The sequence below is a fragment of the Coturnix japonica genome, linkage group LGE22C19W28_E50C23, assembly GCF_001577835.2.
Source record: "Coturnix japonica isolate 7356 linkage group LGE22C19W28_E50C23, Coturnix japonica 2.1, whole genome shotgun sequence".
Taxonomy (NCBI): domain Eukaryota; kingdom Metazoa; phylum Chordata; class Aves; order Galliformes; family Phasianidae; genus Coturnix; species Coturnix japonica.
The window spans coordinates 1,181,220-1,196,874 of NC_029544.1; the positions used below are offsets into that span (position 1 = coordinate 1,181,220).

The 15,655-nt window shown below is 47.8% G+C and overlaps 1 protein-coding gene across 1 annotated transcript; it reads left to right on the forward strand.

Annotated features, from left to right (window-relative positions):
• The first annotated feature begins 330 nt into the window (after window positions 1-330).
• Window positions 331-6,643, forward strand: LOC107325831 (keratin, type II cytoskeletal cochleal-like). The gene is made up of 9 exons (XM_015887033.2): window positions 331-789; window positions 1,816-2,030; window positions 2,308-2,368; window positions 2,994-3,089; window positions 3,640-3,804; window positions 3,880-4,005; window positions 4,328-4,548; window positions 4,869-4,897; window positions 5,382-6,643. Exons 1-9 carry the CDS (start codon window positions 331-333, stop codon window positions 5,858-5,860), a joined length of 1,851 nt encoding a protein of 616 aa, XP_015742519.1. The 3' UTR covers window positions 5,861-6,643.
• Window positions 6,644-15,655: the final 9,012 nt, after the last annotated feature.

Here is a 15,655-nt window from a genome sequence, read left to right on the forward strand (position 1 = left end):
AAAATGTTCCCTAAACTATAATTAGCCTAAGTTAGGGGAGCACTTCAAACCGTAATATATTCTAAGCCAACTTGCAAACAGAGCACTTTTAGATTCCTTTTTATTTCCTCAGTAGTTGGTATTTGCTGGGCTGCTTTGCATTTTGAGGAGCATTTAGTGCTGCCAGGCAAACCAAACCCCTAAGCGCTTTAAATTAACGTCCTGATCCTATCAAGGCCAGCTTACCTAATGTATATAAGGAGTGGCATCGCGGTGTCACCCCAGCGGGATCTCTGTTCCTCTCCTGCAGAAGAGCTTCCCCTTGACATCCGTGATCCTCCCTCACTCACGATGAGCAGACAGGCGCCGACGGTGAGGTCTGTGCTGGGACGACGAGGCTTCAGCTCAGCATCGGAGATCTGCGGTCGGAGCTATGCTGCTGCATGCCAACCTGCCCGGTGCGCGGCCGGAGCCTACAGCAGCCGCAGTGTCTGCAACCTGGGTGGGAGCAGAAGAATTTCCTATGTGAATGGGGTCTGTGGCAATGGGTGTTTTGGAGATTTCGGCTTCGGAGGTGTTGTCGGCTATGGTAACGCTGGAGGAAGGGTCGGCCTTTGCGGTCCCAGGGGATACAGCATCGTGAGGGGGTACCCTGATCGCAAGGGGGAAGGTATCCAGGGCATCTGCATCGATGAGAGGCTCCTGAAGCCCCTCTGCGTTGGGGTTGACCCTCTGGAACATGAAATACGCTGTCAGGAGAAGGAACAGATCAAGACCCTCAACACACAGTTTGCCTGCTTCATTGACAAGGTGAGTGCAGAGTGCTCCTTGCTTGCACCTGGAGGTGGAAAAATTAAAGATAAACCCTCCCCAGATCTCCAGTGTTGCTTAGGCCATCTGTTGCTGAGCTGTGTCCACGCAAGGGCCCACATTCTTCAGAATGAGGTCTTCAGAGTAGGAGAATGTCTGTCTCAGTGTGGGTGCATAGGATTTGATGGGGATGTTCTGACCATGGCAGCACTGGACCTTTCTGCTGTTGTCTCCTGTCTGAATGGCCTCAGATCAAAGCTGAATTCTTGTTTCAGCCTTGTTCTAGCCCAGCCAGAATCACAAAATCAAATGAATTATAGGATCATAGAATTATGGAATCACTGAATTATCGAATCATAGAATCATGGAATAATAGAATTATAGAAACAGAGAATCATATAATTACAGAATGATAGAATCAGAGAGTCACTGAATCATAAGAACTGTGGAATCATGGGATCATTGAATTATGGGATCATAGAGTCATAGCATCAGAGAATCAGAGAACAGCTGAGGTTGGAAAGGACATTATCAGTCATCCAGGTCCAACAGCTGCAGTTTGAATGGGCTCATTTTTCTGTCCTGTATCAGAGTCCTTTTTCCCTTTGCCATTAAATGTGGTGGCTGTTCCAAGAACATTCCTTTAGACAGAGAAAGTTGTTCCTGATTCAAGCATTCAAATATTAGGTGTCTAATTCTGAGCTGTCACATTAGGATCCCTTTGTAGAGAAAAAGAGACAAGCAGGTCCCTCCAGTTGGGCGTTCCATTGGAGTCCATCAGAGCTTTGGGATGAACTCATTTGCAGCCACTGGGGAGAAGTGGAGTTAGCACAGACCTGTGTGTATTTAAGATTTCTAAATGCCAATTTCACGTTCCTCATAACTTGTCACCTCTCAGTTTCCTAAAATCCCATTCTTATGCCTGCAGGACTCTCACTGGTTTCCAAGTGAGAGCAGACAGTTAAATCAGGTGCAGAATTATTGCATCCACCTTTCTTTGAAGAACTACACCTTTTTGGCCTGCAGGTCCGGTTCCTGGAGCAGCAGAACAAGGTGCTGGAGACCAAGTGGGGCCTCCTGCAGCAGTATGTCCTGCCAAAGAAAGGGAAGAACCTGGAGCTCTACTTTGAGAACTACATCTGTGACCTGAGGAAGCGTCTGGACTGCTTGCTGTGCGAGAAGCAGAAGCTGGGCAATGAGGAGTGTGCCACGAGCCAGCTGGTGGAGGAGTTCAAGTGCAAGTAAGGGCCTTTGGGTCTCCTTTGAGACTTCTCCTTTGTTCATCTCAGACACACAGCATGTCCCCTGTGGGGATGTCCCGTTCTTCTGTCTGACTCGCAGACTCTTTGCATTGTTAATGTTGGTGTTGGTGAAGAGGCTTGTGATCTTTGGATGGTTTAATGTTGGCTTGCAAGCAGTGCCCTCAGTGCCCGATGGCAGACTGAGCAAGGGGAGGCTGCTCTTTGTCGTGGTGGTTGTATTGCTCAGCTCATCCCTTTTCTTCCCCTTTCCCAACAGGTATGAGGAGGAAATCAACAGGCGTACGACTGTAGAGAATGAGTTTGTGGCACTCAAAAAGGTGAGAAGCTCAAAGTAAACGGGTTGTTAGACCTTTCATGGGTTTATCTGTTGTGAAACACGGCTGCTATAGAGCATGGCTAGCAAACACTCAGCATAAGTATTACAGTGAGCAGAAAGAGAGAGGGCTGTGAAGAAGCACAGCCAGAAAAAGAAGCAAATGGGAGGAGAAAGTGAAAATGCTCAAAGTCCACATGATCAGCACTGCAGTAAGAGCTTTGTTGGCTCAAGCACACCCTTAGATTGTGTGTTTTTTAGTGGAATGGGGACAGTCTGAGGCCACACAATGGTGCATGAGACACAGGTTATTTCCTGATGGTCTCTTCATATCCTTTATATTTGCACATCAGAAAGGGCAAAATCATTTGAACAGTATTAAAAAATCATTTTAAAGTCCTCATTAGTCCATTCTGAGTTTGCAGCGAAGTCCAAATAAACAAACTAATCCCTGTCAGTCACGTTGGAGTGGCTTTGTTTTCCTTGAGGAGACAGTGGGGCACCTGACTCATCCCTTTACACCTTTCTGCTCCTGGAGCTCTGTTGGAACATGTTCCTGCTCCACTGGGTCTGTCTCTGCCTTCCCTCTGCTTCCCTAGAGTGTTCTGAATGCATCTCCTCTCTTTCAGGATGCAGACTGCATCTTTTTGAACAAGGAAGAGCTGGAGGTGAAGGTGGACCTGCTTAGAAGGCAGCTGGAGCTGCTCAAGTGTGTGTTTGAAGAGGTGAGTTCCTCGGCTCCATCCCAGCACTGGGTGCTGCCTCATCATTGGGTGCTCCAGCATCCAATCCCTCTTAGACCTGTCTCATCCCAAGCCCTGAACACTTGAAAGCAGGGAACTACAAGGATGACGGGACAACAGGGTTGATATTAGCATGATTATGTTGGAAATCGGGTGGTTCCCCCTCTCTTAATGCATCTCTGGGTATGAATTGGCTGTGTCCTAACTCTACCCCTGAGAACAGAGGTGAACCTGTCTCGTAACTCCAGATCACAGCTGTCTGATTAGAGCTCTCAGCTTAATCCTGTCATTAACATCAGCAAAGCAGCAGAAGATGACAGGATACTAAGGGTTAAGTCACTTGCATTCCTCGCCCTTGATGTGGACAGAATTGCTGCAGGTCAGCAGTTGGCGTGCAGCAACTCATCCAGCAGGGAGGATTTTCTGCTGAGCCAACCTGAGGGAGAGCTCTTGACTTGCACCCAGCAGAGTGGCTCTTTGTTCCAGCCTTCCCTCTGTTCCAAAGCTGACCAAGCCATTCCCCAATGTTCAGGAAAGGGCTCAGGTCGATCGCCAGCTGTGTGACACTTCAGTCATCGTGAAGATGGACAACAACCGGGACCTGGACATGGAGAGCATCATCAAGAACGTTGAGTGCTGGTACCAAGAAATCGCACAGAAGAGCAAAGAAGAAGTGGATGCCTTCTACCAAACCAGGGTGAGTATGAAGCATCCTGTGCCAACTCACGGGCTGCAGGTCAGACATGGCAACTGTCTTGTTTCTGCCTTCCAGTTTCAGGAGCTTCAGGATAAAAGGGGCAAGTACTGCGACGATCTGCAGAGCAACAAGTGTGAGATTTCAGAGCTGACCCGGATGATACAGAAATTACAGTGTGAACTGGAGAATGTGAAGAAGCAGGTAGGTGGGACCCAGAGGCCACACAGGTCTGGAGCACATCTCAGATGCATTGGCCTTCAGTAGATGTATGGCCCAAATGCAGCCTAATGTGGTGACCAGTGGTGAATTTAAACAGTGAGAAACTGGAGAGCCAAATATTCTTTTTATCTTAAAATTTGTTGCTTTAGTCATGCTTTGCACAAAGTGGTAGAAAAGTGGATAGAGATAAAGCTCTCCAAGGAAGCGAGTATCTCTCCCTGTTTGCAATCAGAAGAGCTGAACACAGAACACCCAAGCACTAGGAAACTGCAGACACCTTCAATGTGGTCCTCTCCTCTGACAGGTCTCCTGCCTGCAAACCTCCATCTGTGATGTTGAGCAGCGTGGGGACTGTGCCCTGAAGGATGCACGGGAGAAGCACGTTGAGCTGCAGAATGCCCTCCAGAAGGCCAAGGATGAGCTGGCTTGCATGCTGCGGGATTACCAGGAGCTGCTGAATGTCAAGCTGGCCCTGGACATTGAGATTGCCACCTATAAGACTTTGTTGGAGGGTGAAGAGAGCAGGTGGGTGGCAAAGGGTTTGTCCCTTTCTTCCTGAATAGCAGAGCTAAGGCCAAAATAAGTCCAGCTCTGAAGTGAACTCTGCAGCTCTGGGATCCTCCCAGGCTCACAGAAAAGGGGGATGGAGAGATGGCTGAAGGCCATCCCATTCACTTTCTGCCAGGAACAACAGTTACTGTCCTAGGGATAGTCAGATGTGTTGCAACATGGAATTAAGAGACAAGCAGGCTGGATATGTGGCTGCAAGTGATGACATCACATTTCTAGATATGCATGCCACTGGTTAATGGAATAATGCACATTTCTCTTCTTTCTCCTAACAGGATATGTGTGGGGAACCCGGTGAGCGTGTGTAAGTAACCTGAAGATTTACAACCTGAAGGGTTTCTCCCTGTAGTAAGGGCAGTTTATGAGGCAGCGCTGCCTGTCTCAGCCCCTTCTGTCTTTGGCTCCCTGCCTCAGTTTTCAGCCTAGGCTGACAATGAGAAGCTTTTGTCCCAGAAATCCCAAATGGCCCTGAATTTCAAGAAAACCTTCAATTGGATGTAGGTGGGAAAATCAAATTCATACCCCTTTTCTACTTTTGGGGGCAAAAGCATTCTGCCCTGGCCACCAGAACATGCATTGTGCATGGGAGAGAGCATGGCACCGAAGAGCAGAATGGGAAGTGGGAGGACATGGAGGGGATGCATTTGGATATGGGGAGGAGATGGAAGGAGTAGTGTTGGACCAACCCAGGAGCAATCAGGCTTGGTTGGTTCTGCCATTTGTGGAATGACATGCATGCAAGACCCCCCCCCAGCTCCAAGTAATGCATCCCATGTGCTGTCTTGCAGCGGTGGTCAGCAGCGGCTACAACATCCCTGATGACTGCGGGATGTTGGCTGCCAATGCAGCGGCGTGTGGCTACGGCTCCTTGGGGAGACGGTCCGGACGCCACAGCTCCCAGAATGGAGGATTCAGCTCCCGCAGCGCCGGGATCCACCCCAAGAGGGTCATCAGCTCAGTGGCCAAGCCATGTGTCCCAGAGGTGTTCTGCCAAGCAGGAGGAGTCAACTGTAAAACCGGGGGGTTCAGCTCCCGTAGTGGGGGGTACCCAGCCCGCACCGTTATCAGCACAGCCAGTGGGGGCTTGAATGCCAGGATGGGGGCTTGCCAACCTGGTGGTGTGGTCAGCTTTGGGAACCAAGGCTGTGTCATCAGGCAGCTGGCGGGCCCACCAGTGGTGGTGTCCAACAGCCCTGAGGTTGTGGCGTGCAACAACGGCGTGGTGGGGAATTTTGGGGTGGTCAGAGACCCTTGTGTGGTCCCATAGGGACAGCAGCCACAGAGGTGGCACAGCCAGGAGCAGCAGAGAACAGTGTGTAGATGCGCAGTTCCTACCACTGAGATGAGGCAGAAGGGTTATTCTGCCCTCAAATAGCAACACTTGTCTCCCAGTCCATTCCCAACGTCATGAACATCACACACACATCCCATCAGCTTATGTTTTTAGAGTCCCCATCCTTACAGTCACATCTAGCAAGCTTCTCCAGCAGGTGCTCCATGTCTTCTTACTTCTCCGAGTTTATACTGCTTAGTTGACTGCAGCTTTGAGATTCTGTTTGTTCCACCACCTCCCCCCTCAGCTTTCCCATAACAAGCAGATGCATTAAAGGTGTTCTTCCTTATGAGACACCTCTTTTTCTTACAGCACCTCCCAAAGCATTTCAGAAAAGAGCGTGACAATTTAACTTCCCCACGAGGTGCTGCACCTCTTCTTATCCAAAGAGAAACCCTGAGCTGGGAATCTGAGCTTAAATTTTAAGCAAGGCTATTTCAGCATTCAAAGCACCTGCTGTTCGCACCGCAGCCATAGGCTTCTTGTGGTATTTGCTTACAGATGAATACGTAGTACTTTCGTTTGCTTGTGCATGTTAGGGGTGGCTGGTTCAAAGCGTGCTGAGTCTTAGAAGTGCTCACCCCCATCCCCACCCCAAAATGCTGAGGAAGTGTTAAGGCCTCTGACTCTGACATCTTGTGCTCGCACAAACAGAGCTCCTTCCACTGACTGCTCAAACTTCCCAGCTTTCCACTGTGCCTTCAATAAACTGCATTGAAAGTACGTGCTTTGTGCCTGGATTTGTCTATAGATGCTGGCTAATATAATTACAAGGTGGGTGGAGAAGTGCTCTTTTGCTGTCTGCATGTCCACAGGTAGAGAAAGGACCCATTGTCTCTGTAGACAGTTTGGGACATGCTGGGGCTCAGACACAAGGAGAGTCCTATGATGTTTATTCTATGTGACACCAGCTTTTAGGCATTTTATAGGCCAAGATACCATTTACTTAAGTAACTGTTGATATCAAAGCTTGCTAGGAATCCCCAGCATGTTTCAGAGTGTCGTAACACCTCCACAACCAGTGTGCCACCTATAGCTTCATTCACCACTGTGATACCTGAACAACACACTCACATGGTCCTTCCACATCCCAGCAATTGGATGAGGACAGTCCCACTACTGACCTCAGTGGGCTTGGTGGGCTCTGGCAGATTTCTATGTACTCCAGATATGAATACCTTTGCTTCAAGTGGCATTAAGGCTGACAAAGAATGGTGTCCCCCCCCCATACGGCTTAAAAGGGATGAATTGGAAGATCTCTTTGCCATAACGGGGTGGAAATGAAATCTATCTAGTTTTGAAATCTCCCACACAGAGCTCAACGTGAGAGCTGGTTGCTGGGGGCTCATTCCATGGAAAGAAGCCAACATTTCCATGAGATGATTCACCTGACCAAACGCAGACGCCTAATTTAGCATGGAGTGAATCAAGTGCAAGACTCTACTGGATGCATCAATTAGATCCATCTCGGCTCTATAGGCAGCCCGGGGCAGGGGCATTAGTGCAAATGGAGACATCACCATGTAAGACGCCTGCATACACTCAGACAAATACATCCTGCCTGTCATCCACAGGGGTTTGCAGACACTATTATCACCCTGAATTTCTTCCTGTCTCCATCACACGAAGAATTACAGGTCTCATAGAGCCATTAATCTGTGCGCTCTCATGGGGCAAAATTCTAATGGCAACCTGAAAATACACACACACACATATATATATATAAGTGAATATTAAAGGCTGATGCAAAGAAGATAAGCACCTTAGGGCCGGGCAGGAGGAGTAACTTCAGTGCTAAGAGAAGAAATTGTCTCATTTGAATTTAGTCATCAGAATGGCAGATCCAGGTTAAGGGAGATGGGCAGTCCTATGGTAGAGCATCCAGTTTAGTGGCTCATCTGAGCAGCTAAAACTGGGTGAGATGGAGCCCTCATTTTGCATCTGAGTTTAGTGCATTCCTCATTGCATGCTCACAGGTGTGAGACGGGCAGAAGAGCAGTGGTTGGGTCTCAGTGTTGCTGAAGAAGACGGTTGTTTGAGAAAGATTTGGACCTGGGTTAATGCTCACTACCTGATGCAGGTTGACTCGTTGGCCAGTCAGTCTGGCCCCTATAGGCAGCCTGGTAGAGCAGGAACTTGCTTTGCATGACACTCCCAACCTCCAAGGGCTGAGCCCAGCAGTGGCCTTTCCAGATCTTTCCCCTCTTACTCTTAAAGACTATAAAGCCTTCATCCCCCAACAGCACCACCAAAGAAGACACCCTCTGGAATGTTGAGTTGTGAAGGGTAACTCAACCCAGCACTTCACCCTCCTTCTGCAGACAGGAATCTGCCAGCAAGGTGGCTTCTCCCATCCCAGGAAGCAGCAGACGACTGCCTAATTACACTGGAAGAATAATTACCATGTAGTGGCCTGAGTAATAGAGAGAAGAAAGGAAGATGATACCACCTCTTCCAAAACAGGGGCAGCACCTTTCCTTCTTGTGTTGGAGCCAACACCCAGTCGTTCTCAGCTATAATTTTAGCAAACCAAGGAGGAAAATGAAGACAGCATTTGCTTTTTCTCAATGGCTACAGCTGTAAAGATTTTGTCACAGCAACAAAGGGGAAAGGTTCAACTCGGATGGCTTTAAAGCTATTCATTAAGACGTGTATTACAAGGTTTGAGAGGCTGGGAACAGTTCCAAGTAAGTGATGACTATTTTTCCTTCCTACTCTCATTCTGTAGTTGTTTAAGTACTGAAACAATGCCCCCATTCTGATTGATGGCAAAACAGCAAAACCCACATTATCATATTTGCAAACTCCTGACAGCTATGGACTTTCAATGCAAACATTTCAAAGGACAGTTTTGACTTTTAAAAAGAATTCTTGTTATTTTTGCTCTTCTTTCTCATTTCAGTTTTCCTAAACAAGCTGCTGTTTCAGGCCGACCATCTGGATATTTCCATCTCTTCAAATACCCAGAGAAAGCACTTTGATAACTGAATAAAGATCCTCTCCAGTCCTTTCAGCAAAACCATTTCATTGTAGGAAATGTTTGGGGTTTGATGATTTCCTTGACCAATACAAGCAATCTAAAACCTACCACAGCCAAGAACTGACTTTACAGGGCTGGAAGGATGACTTGTCATCCTCCGTGGAAGTTCTCTGTGCTGAACAGAGCCAGATAAGAATTTAGGGAGAGAAGGAAGAGGGGCAGTAATAGAAACAGAGGGGAAGTTGCCCCCAGGGTGCCCCATGTCCCTAAAGCACGACATGGAAAAGATGGACAACCACAGCATCAGCCTGAAGAGCTACAGCAAGAATTGGAGCAAGTACCTTGAGTGTGACATTAAAGAAGGAAAAATTCTGCAGGCCAGGTTTGTCAATTAAGCTTTTTTACCTATTCATTATTTTCCACGCTTTTGTGTGATAGCAGCTAGAATGTTCTTTTCATCTCAAACCCAACCATTGGTTGCCATGAGCCAAACCAAATGGCACGGGATCAAAACCATTAATTAAGTCCAACCATGCCCAACACGAGGGCTGTTTTCAAAGCAAGCCGCTAGATGGGCTCCTTCCCTTCCTGGTCTGCACTTTGCCTATGGGCAAAGTCCTTTTCCATCTCTTCTTTCCTGGATCAAGATGAAGATGCACCCCCTGAGGCCCAGCACTGGAAAATGGGCCTTTGCTTCCCCTTTTTCTGCTGGTTGGGGGATAATTGGGTTGCTAAGTTGATAAGACTATGGGTTGATGGGTTGGTGGTTTGATTAGATAATGGGTTGATGGTTGGAAGTTGATGGGTTGATGGCAGGGCTAGATGATCCTAGTGGCCTTTCCCAATAGATTCTCTGACTGTGATAAAGAGGCTTCATATTTGTGATCAACAGCAAAGAAACTGAGCAGCTTTGGTAAAACAAAAACTCAACTTTGGTCTCTGAAGTTCTATGGAGACCTTGGTGATGGACAACACGGAGCTGCAGGTGGTTTGGAATATCCCACTTAGCAAAATAATAATATGAATATTTGAAAGATTTAGAAAAATAAAATAAATACTTATGTAATTTCACCCGAGGTGAAAAAAAAAAAAAAAAAAAAGGCATAAATTTAAATACCTCAAGATCTCCTGGAGGACCAAAGCTGCATTTTTGTGGTCTGACAAAATGGATGCAGATTTATTGCGCATTTTACCATTACTCAGGGATTCATTATCAGGGATCGTTTGCATTTCCCTTGCTTCATACAGCCAATTTCCAAGCCACACAGCCAGCTTCCAGGTAGCACGAGAGGTTTAACTTCCACTTTCTGACCCCTGCACCAGATGGGATGGCCTCGGAGTCCTCCTGATGCACTGCTTTCTATTCTTTAATGAACACATCACTGCCTATAATTATCACCACGTTATTATTATTGCTGGCAGCCAACTGGGGAACACACATAGGAAACTGGAGGTGGTGCTTCCAGCCCGAGGAAGCAGATAGGTGGTTTGTACAGCAGGTGGGAGCAAATGATACCCAGGGAGCCTGCCACAAAGCAGATTGTGGATAAAGGCAGGTAAGAAATTAGCCAGTAATTAGTTCCTCCCGTGAACGCTCATTCCTTGCAGCCAGACGGCTCCACAATCCACATTATGTCCAGAAGCAAGTTGTTCCTTGTGATGTGGTCAGTGGCACCAGGAGGGTGGGGGAGGCTGTAGGCAGAGATCTCACCTGCAGAAGGAGATGCTCTGGGATTGTGGTCCAGGCTGAGCCTAAGGCTGGAGGAATCCCCAGCCCCTGGGTATGAGTCTCACAGGGTCATGCGGGATTTCCTTGCCTTTGCTTAATTAACCGTATTTCCTTATAAGATTCTTTTAATGGAAAATTAATCTTTTTCTTTCGCTTCATTTCAGCAGCACTGGAGCCAAGTGAGTTTGGGACTTTTCTGCCTGGTGGCTGAACCAAACATTTGGGTACTTTCTGACCTTAATGAGCTCATGCATTTTTTGCTGCCTGGATTTCAGAGCACACAGATGTTCTCCATGGGTTGGCATAGCACTCACATCCACAGTGCAGACCCCTCAGCCAGCACCCATTGGCCATGGACCAGCTCAGCAAGTTGGCTTCTTCCTTTCCTGGACTAAAGAACTGTTCCTTAGGGATGAGTCACCCCATCCTGATCCTTGCTGCAGGATGAGTTCTGACATTATGCAATTAGTTCTGCATTTCCCCAGAAGTGATGCAAATGAGGGGGAATCGTTCGGAACTGCAGCTTTTTGCAACCTTTAGGCACAAACTTTACATAGCCTCCATCAGGGTGGAAATGGACAAATGATGGGCAATGGGCACTGCTGGGAACCCAGCACTGAGCACAGCTCAGAGCAGATGTGCAACACACCAACCCCCAAACCCCACTGCACAACTGCAACACCCACACACTGACCTAGGATGGGTCCTTATAAAAGGGCTAGTGGCAGATTTCTTGAAACAAGCTATTTTGTACGACAGAAGTTAAACTGATGCTGTTATCATTCCTGGGCAGCAGGAAGGCAAAACATAGAAGCATTTCCCATTGGAAGATAATTCAATTCTGGGGTCAAGGAGAGGGAATTGAGTGTTCCTGGGAAATAGGGTGTGAGCACCCAGCTCCAGTGTTGGTGATGAGGGGTGTGGGTGCCAAAGCAGCACCACACTGAGCCCAGGAGGGATCTCATAAACAACTGCTTCTCTTTATCGCATGCTCTTGGAATAACTTGAAAGAAAGTCATTGGAGAGGGGTGGGACGCTTCAGGGACAGTGAGACTCTGGTGTTTGTCAATCCTTAATGGAAACGAGGACAGGGAAGCCACAGTTGTCACGCTTTGTAATTAAAGGGAAAGTTGCACCTTGGACAGACAGGGATTTGCGATGCTGAGCAGTGCTCTGACTGCCTTTCAGAATTGCCTGGGGGAAAAACAGTAGCTGCAGGAAGCTGAGGAGCTGGGAGGGCAGGTGTGCAATTATTGGGGTGTCCAGTGCACTCAGCTGGCTTCTGGTCATTGTCATTTCCCTATGCAAGCCATTCCTGGATGGAGAATAAGAGAACCAGGTGCTGAGCACTGCCCGGTGTCACACGCAGGTGGTTACCCCATAGGGATTTCAGTGAGAACAAGCAACCACATAATAACAAGAACAAAGAGAATAATGAGGCAACACTGATGCATGGAGCAAGAAATGATGCTGGAATTCCCCAAACAAACCTTTGCCAGTGTTCTGGCAGTCTGGCTGTTAAAACAAACCCTGGGTTTCTGAGACCCTGCTCATCCTTCTGAAAGCAGCAGATTCCCCTAATAAGATGCTTCCCTTGGAGGAAGCAGCTATAATTGTCACTGTTGCTTGGCTTTATCTCCCTGGCTATGTGGTTTGCTGGCAACTCAGAGAGCCCATGTCTGGGGTTGGAAGCTATGAGCCCGTGAGCTGCTCAGAGCTGAGATAGAGGCTGCAGTGCCCCCCGGGGCAGATCTGAACATCTCTGGCTGCTGAGCATTGGGCTGCAAGGAATGGAAGCCGGCTGCATCTTCCTCCAGGACAAATGCTTCTCTTTATCACACTCAGCCCAGTGAGGCCAACCATTACATGGAGCTTACACACCCAGCCACCGCCTCTGCCATGACACACAGTCATTTTTTCTTTGCATGCTGGTGGTAAAACAAGCCACAAAACACGACTCTAACCATTCATTAAGGTAATAGGTACATATTCTACAAGCTATACCTTCTGTAATCTCCTTAACCTGAGTGTCCATCTGGAAGGCTTTATGAATTGATGGGTGCTCACCAGCACAACGTTGTGTTGTTCTCCTGGTTCCCATTTGTCCTTTTTTGTTTGGCTTTGACCACCTCTGCTCCTGAATCTGCCTCTGTCACTCCCCTTGACTATGTGTGGGGCCTCCAGCTACAGCTCAGTGGTGGAGGAAATCAGTGCAAGAAGTGCATTTATTCTCTCGTTATCCTACCTGCCAACCCATTTAGAACAGGCCTTTAATGAGGTTTGCTCTCTAACATTTCCCATGTCCCCCTCCATAGAGTGATGGCTCCACAAGCATGCAGTTGCATTGCTGTTAAAAGCTCTGAGTTTTCTGCTCTGTGCATATGTACCACTGCTACTTCATTTTTATTCTAGGGTAACTTAAATGTAAACCTGAAAAATTAATGCTATTATACATTAATCACACACACGCTGCTGCACAGCTCCTTTCTATGGCCATTATGGTGCACACAATCAGATTTCCAGACCCACCGATGGGAACTGGTTGAAATTCTGGGCTGCATTTCCCTTCTCCCACACCTCCATTGCTGCGGGGTATCTCTGGAATCCATGTGCATGAAGGAACATGCATTGGTTGGAAGTGCTGGTATCTCACCAGAGGAGAGGCAGAGGCAGCTGTCCCGTGATACAGCACAGCAATACTTCCAGCCTCAGCATCACATGGTTGTTCTGTGCCACCCTTCCTTAGAAAAACACTTTGGGTGCAAACCTCACACCCTGCTCCCGGCTTGTGGTTGCATTTCCTTTGCAGCAGCTGTTCCCAGCGCTGTTCCATGTGCTTTCATCGTGACCCTGCTGTGCCCATTCCACCCCATTACTCAGAGCCTTAATAACCCATCGGGCCACACAGATGGCCAGGTGATGCAAAAGGGCCTTACAAATTCCTATGCAAAAGAGGAATGTTACAAAGGAACTGGGTGGACACCCGCAGCGTTTGGTACGAAACCTATTTGTCTCTTGCAAAATAAGGTGGTAAATAAAGGCTAGGAAGGAGAGTTTCTCTGCTTAGGTCACCATCAGCACCATCAACAAGGAGATTTTCTGAACCCAAATGGGATGCTGTGTGCTGCTGTTGGATTCAATCAGCATTTCCAGCAATCACCCAGCAGTGCCCATAAGCAGCACTTAGCACCCAGCTTCCCCACCATGAAAACAGTTAAAAAGAAGCACAGAATATGGCAAAGACACCTTGGGTGTAATGCTCACTTGTGTTTTCCTTACTCCACAATGCCCAGAATCAGTGCTGGTGCTGTGGCTGTCCTACATAGCATGAAAGCTGTGTGATGTCCAGAGGAAAGCAAGGTTGAAGGTGGGCAGATGGGGTGGTGCGGTGCCCGTGGTGATGGAAGGAGCTCAGACTATTGTCCCAGCAAATCCATCACCTGCTTTGATGTGGGAACAGCATCCAGCTGCAGCTAAGAGCAGGAAGAGCCCTCATGGACCCGTGCAACCAGAGGGTGATGTCCCAGGGGCCTCATTAAGGCTTTTAATGGTGACTGCAGGGTCCCTTTGCAAGGAGCCACAAAAACTGCCCAGGGAAGGGAAGGAGGGCACTGACAGTGCTGGGAGTGCAGCCAAGCCCTGCTGGCCCCATTTCATCAGGAAAGGGTCTTTAAAAAGTGGTTTTCTCATTGGGATAAAGCAATCTTGGGTGACTGGTCATCACAGCAGGAGGCTGGAAAACCCCTGAGGCTCTCTCTGTTTTCACAGATGACCCAACAGACTCAATATAGCAGGGTGCTTAAATGAGACTAATTTGCCCCAAGTGCTGGGTGGATGTAAATCTCAAGGCCTTGGGTCTTAGGGGAGCTACCAGGGCCCGGGGCATATTTCAGGCCAAGGACCTCAGGGGTTTCCTGGCAAATCTGAGCATCATCTGCTACTTTAAAGCTTTGCTGAGTCCCTGCAGCCTGAAAACTACAGTTTCAACTTTAAAAGCAGCAGATCAGCACCTCTCCACAGCTCCCCAGCCACCACCAGACCTCCACCAGCCAGGACAAAGCTTGGAGAGAAGAAATGTGATTGCAATTCTTCCCTGCAGAAGGTGAAATGGCATGGGTGCACTCTTTGCTTTGAAGTTTATGTAACCAGAACTGGCTTTGTGACAGCTCAGCAGCTGTAAACCACAAGCACTGCCCTGAACTCTCTGATGTGCGGGGCTGGGCACCTGCAAGCATCCACCTCTCAGGGTTGGAGCATGGGCTTGGTGCTCTGAGTGCATGGGGAAACAACAGGGAGGGGTTGCAGGGATGGTAGCTATGGGAGGAATGATGATGGTCCCATTTTCCTTGCTTTACCATCCTAAAATTGTGCAAGCATTGCACATGTGGTGCAACGGGGCCATGAGTGCTCTGTGCACTCCAGGTTGGACTTCAGACAACACACCCTGTTGTCCTGTACCTGGATGACCATGGGCAGAATAACATGGAGACCACAGAGCCCAAAAGCCCATCTGCTTTCTCCAGATATTACAGCCTTGTGCATGGAACTACACCTCATTAATCAACTTGCACCCTAATTTCTCATACCAATGTGGCTACAACAGAGCTACAACATTATTAAAATGGCATGGAATATCTCATGCCTCATTTCAACCCACTCTGAGTTCTGTAAAAAAGAATAGGAAGGCCTCTAACTGGGGAGACACCACAAATATTCTAAATTACCATAATTCCTTTGCATTATTTTCTCATTCGAGACAATCCATTTGAAGTATACAACCCCATTGTCTAGGAATCCTCCCAGAACCAGGAAATTTTGCCCTAGCAAAGATGCAAAACCTTCTTCGGGCACGCAATGCAATCACTTGTGCTTCTGTGATTAGACTCCTTAGTTAAGAAAAAAGAAAAAAAAAAAAAAAAAGCAGCACTTTATTTGTTTCCAAGCAAATTCAAAACTCTTTTTAAGGATTTTAATTAAGAAGGCAAGGTGCTTTCTCATTAACAGATATCACTCGAATAAT

Coding starts and splice junctions, on each gene's coding strand:
- LOC107325831 (XM_015887033.2), top strand. CDS start 331: ATGAGCAGACAGGCGCCGACGGTGAGGTCTGTGCTGGGACGACGAGGC. Junction 3,090..3,639: donor TCAAGTGTGTGTTTGAAGAG/GTGAGTTCCTCG, acceptor CCCAATGTTCAG/GAAAGGGCTCAGGTCGATCG. Junction 4,549..4,868: donor TTGGAGGGTGAAGAGAGCAG/GTGGGTGGCAAA, acceptor TTCTCCTAACAG/GATATGTGTGGGGAACCCGG.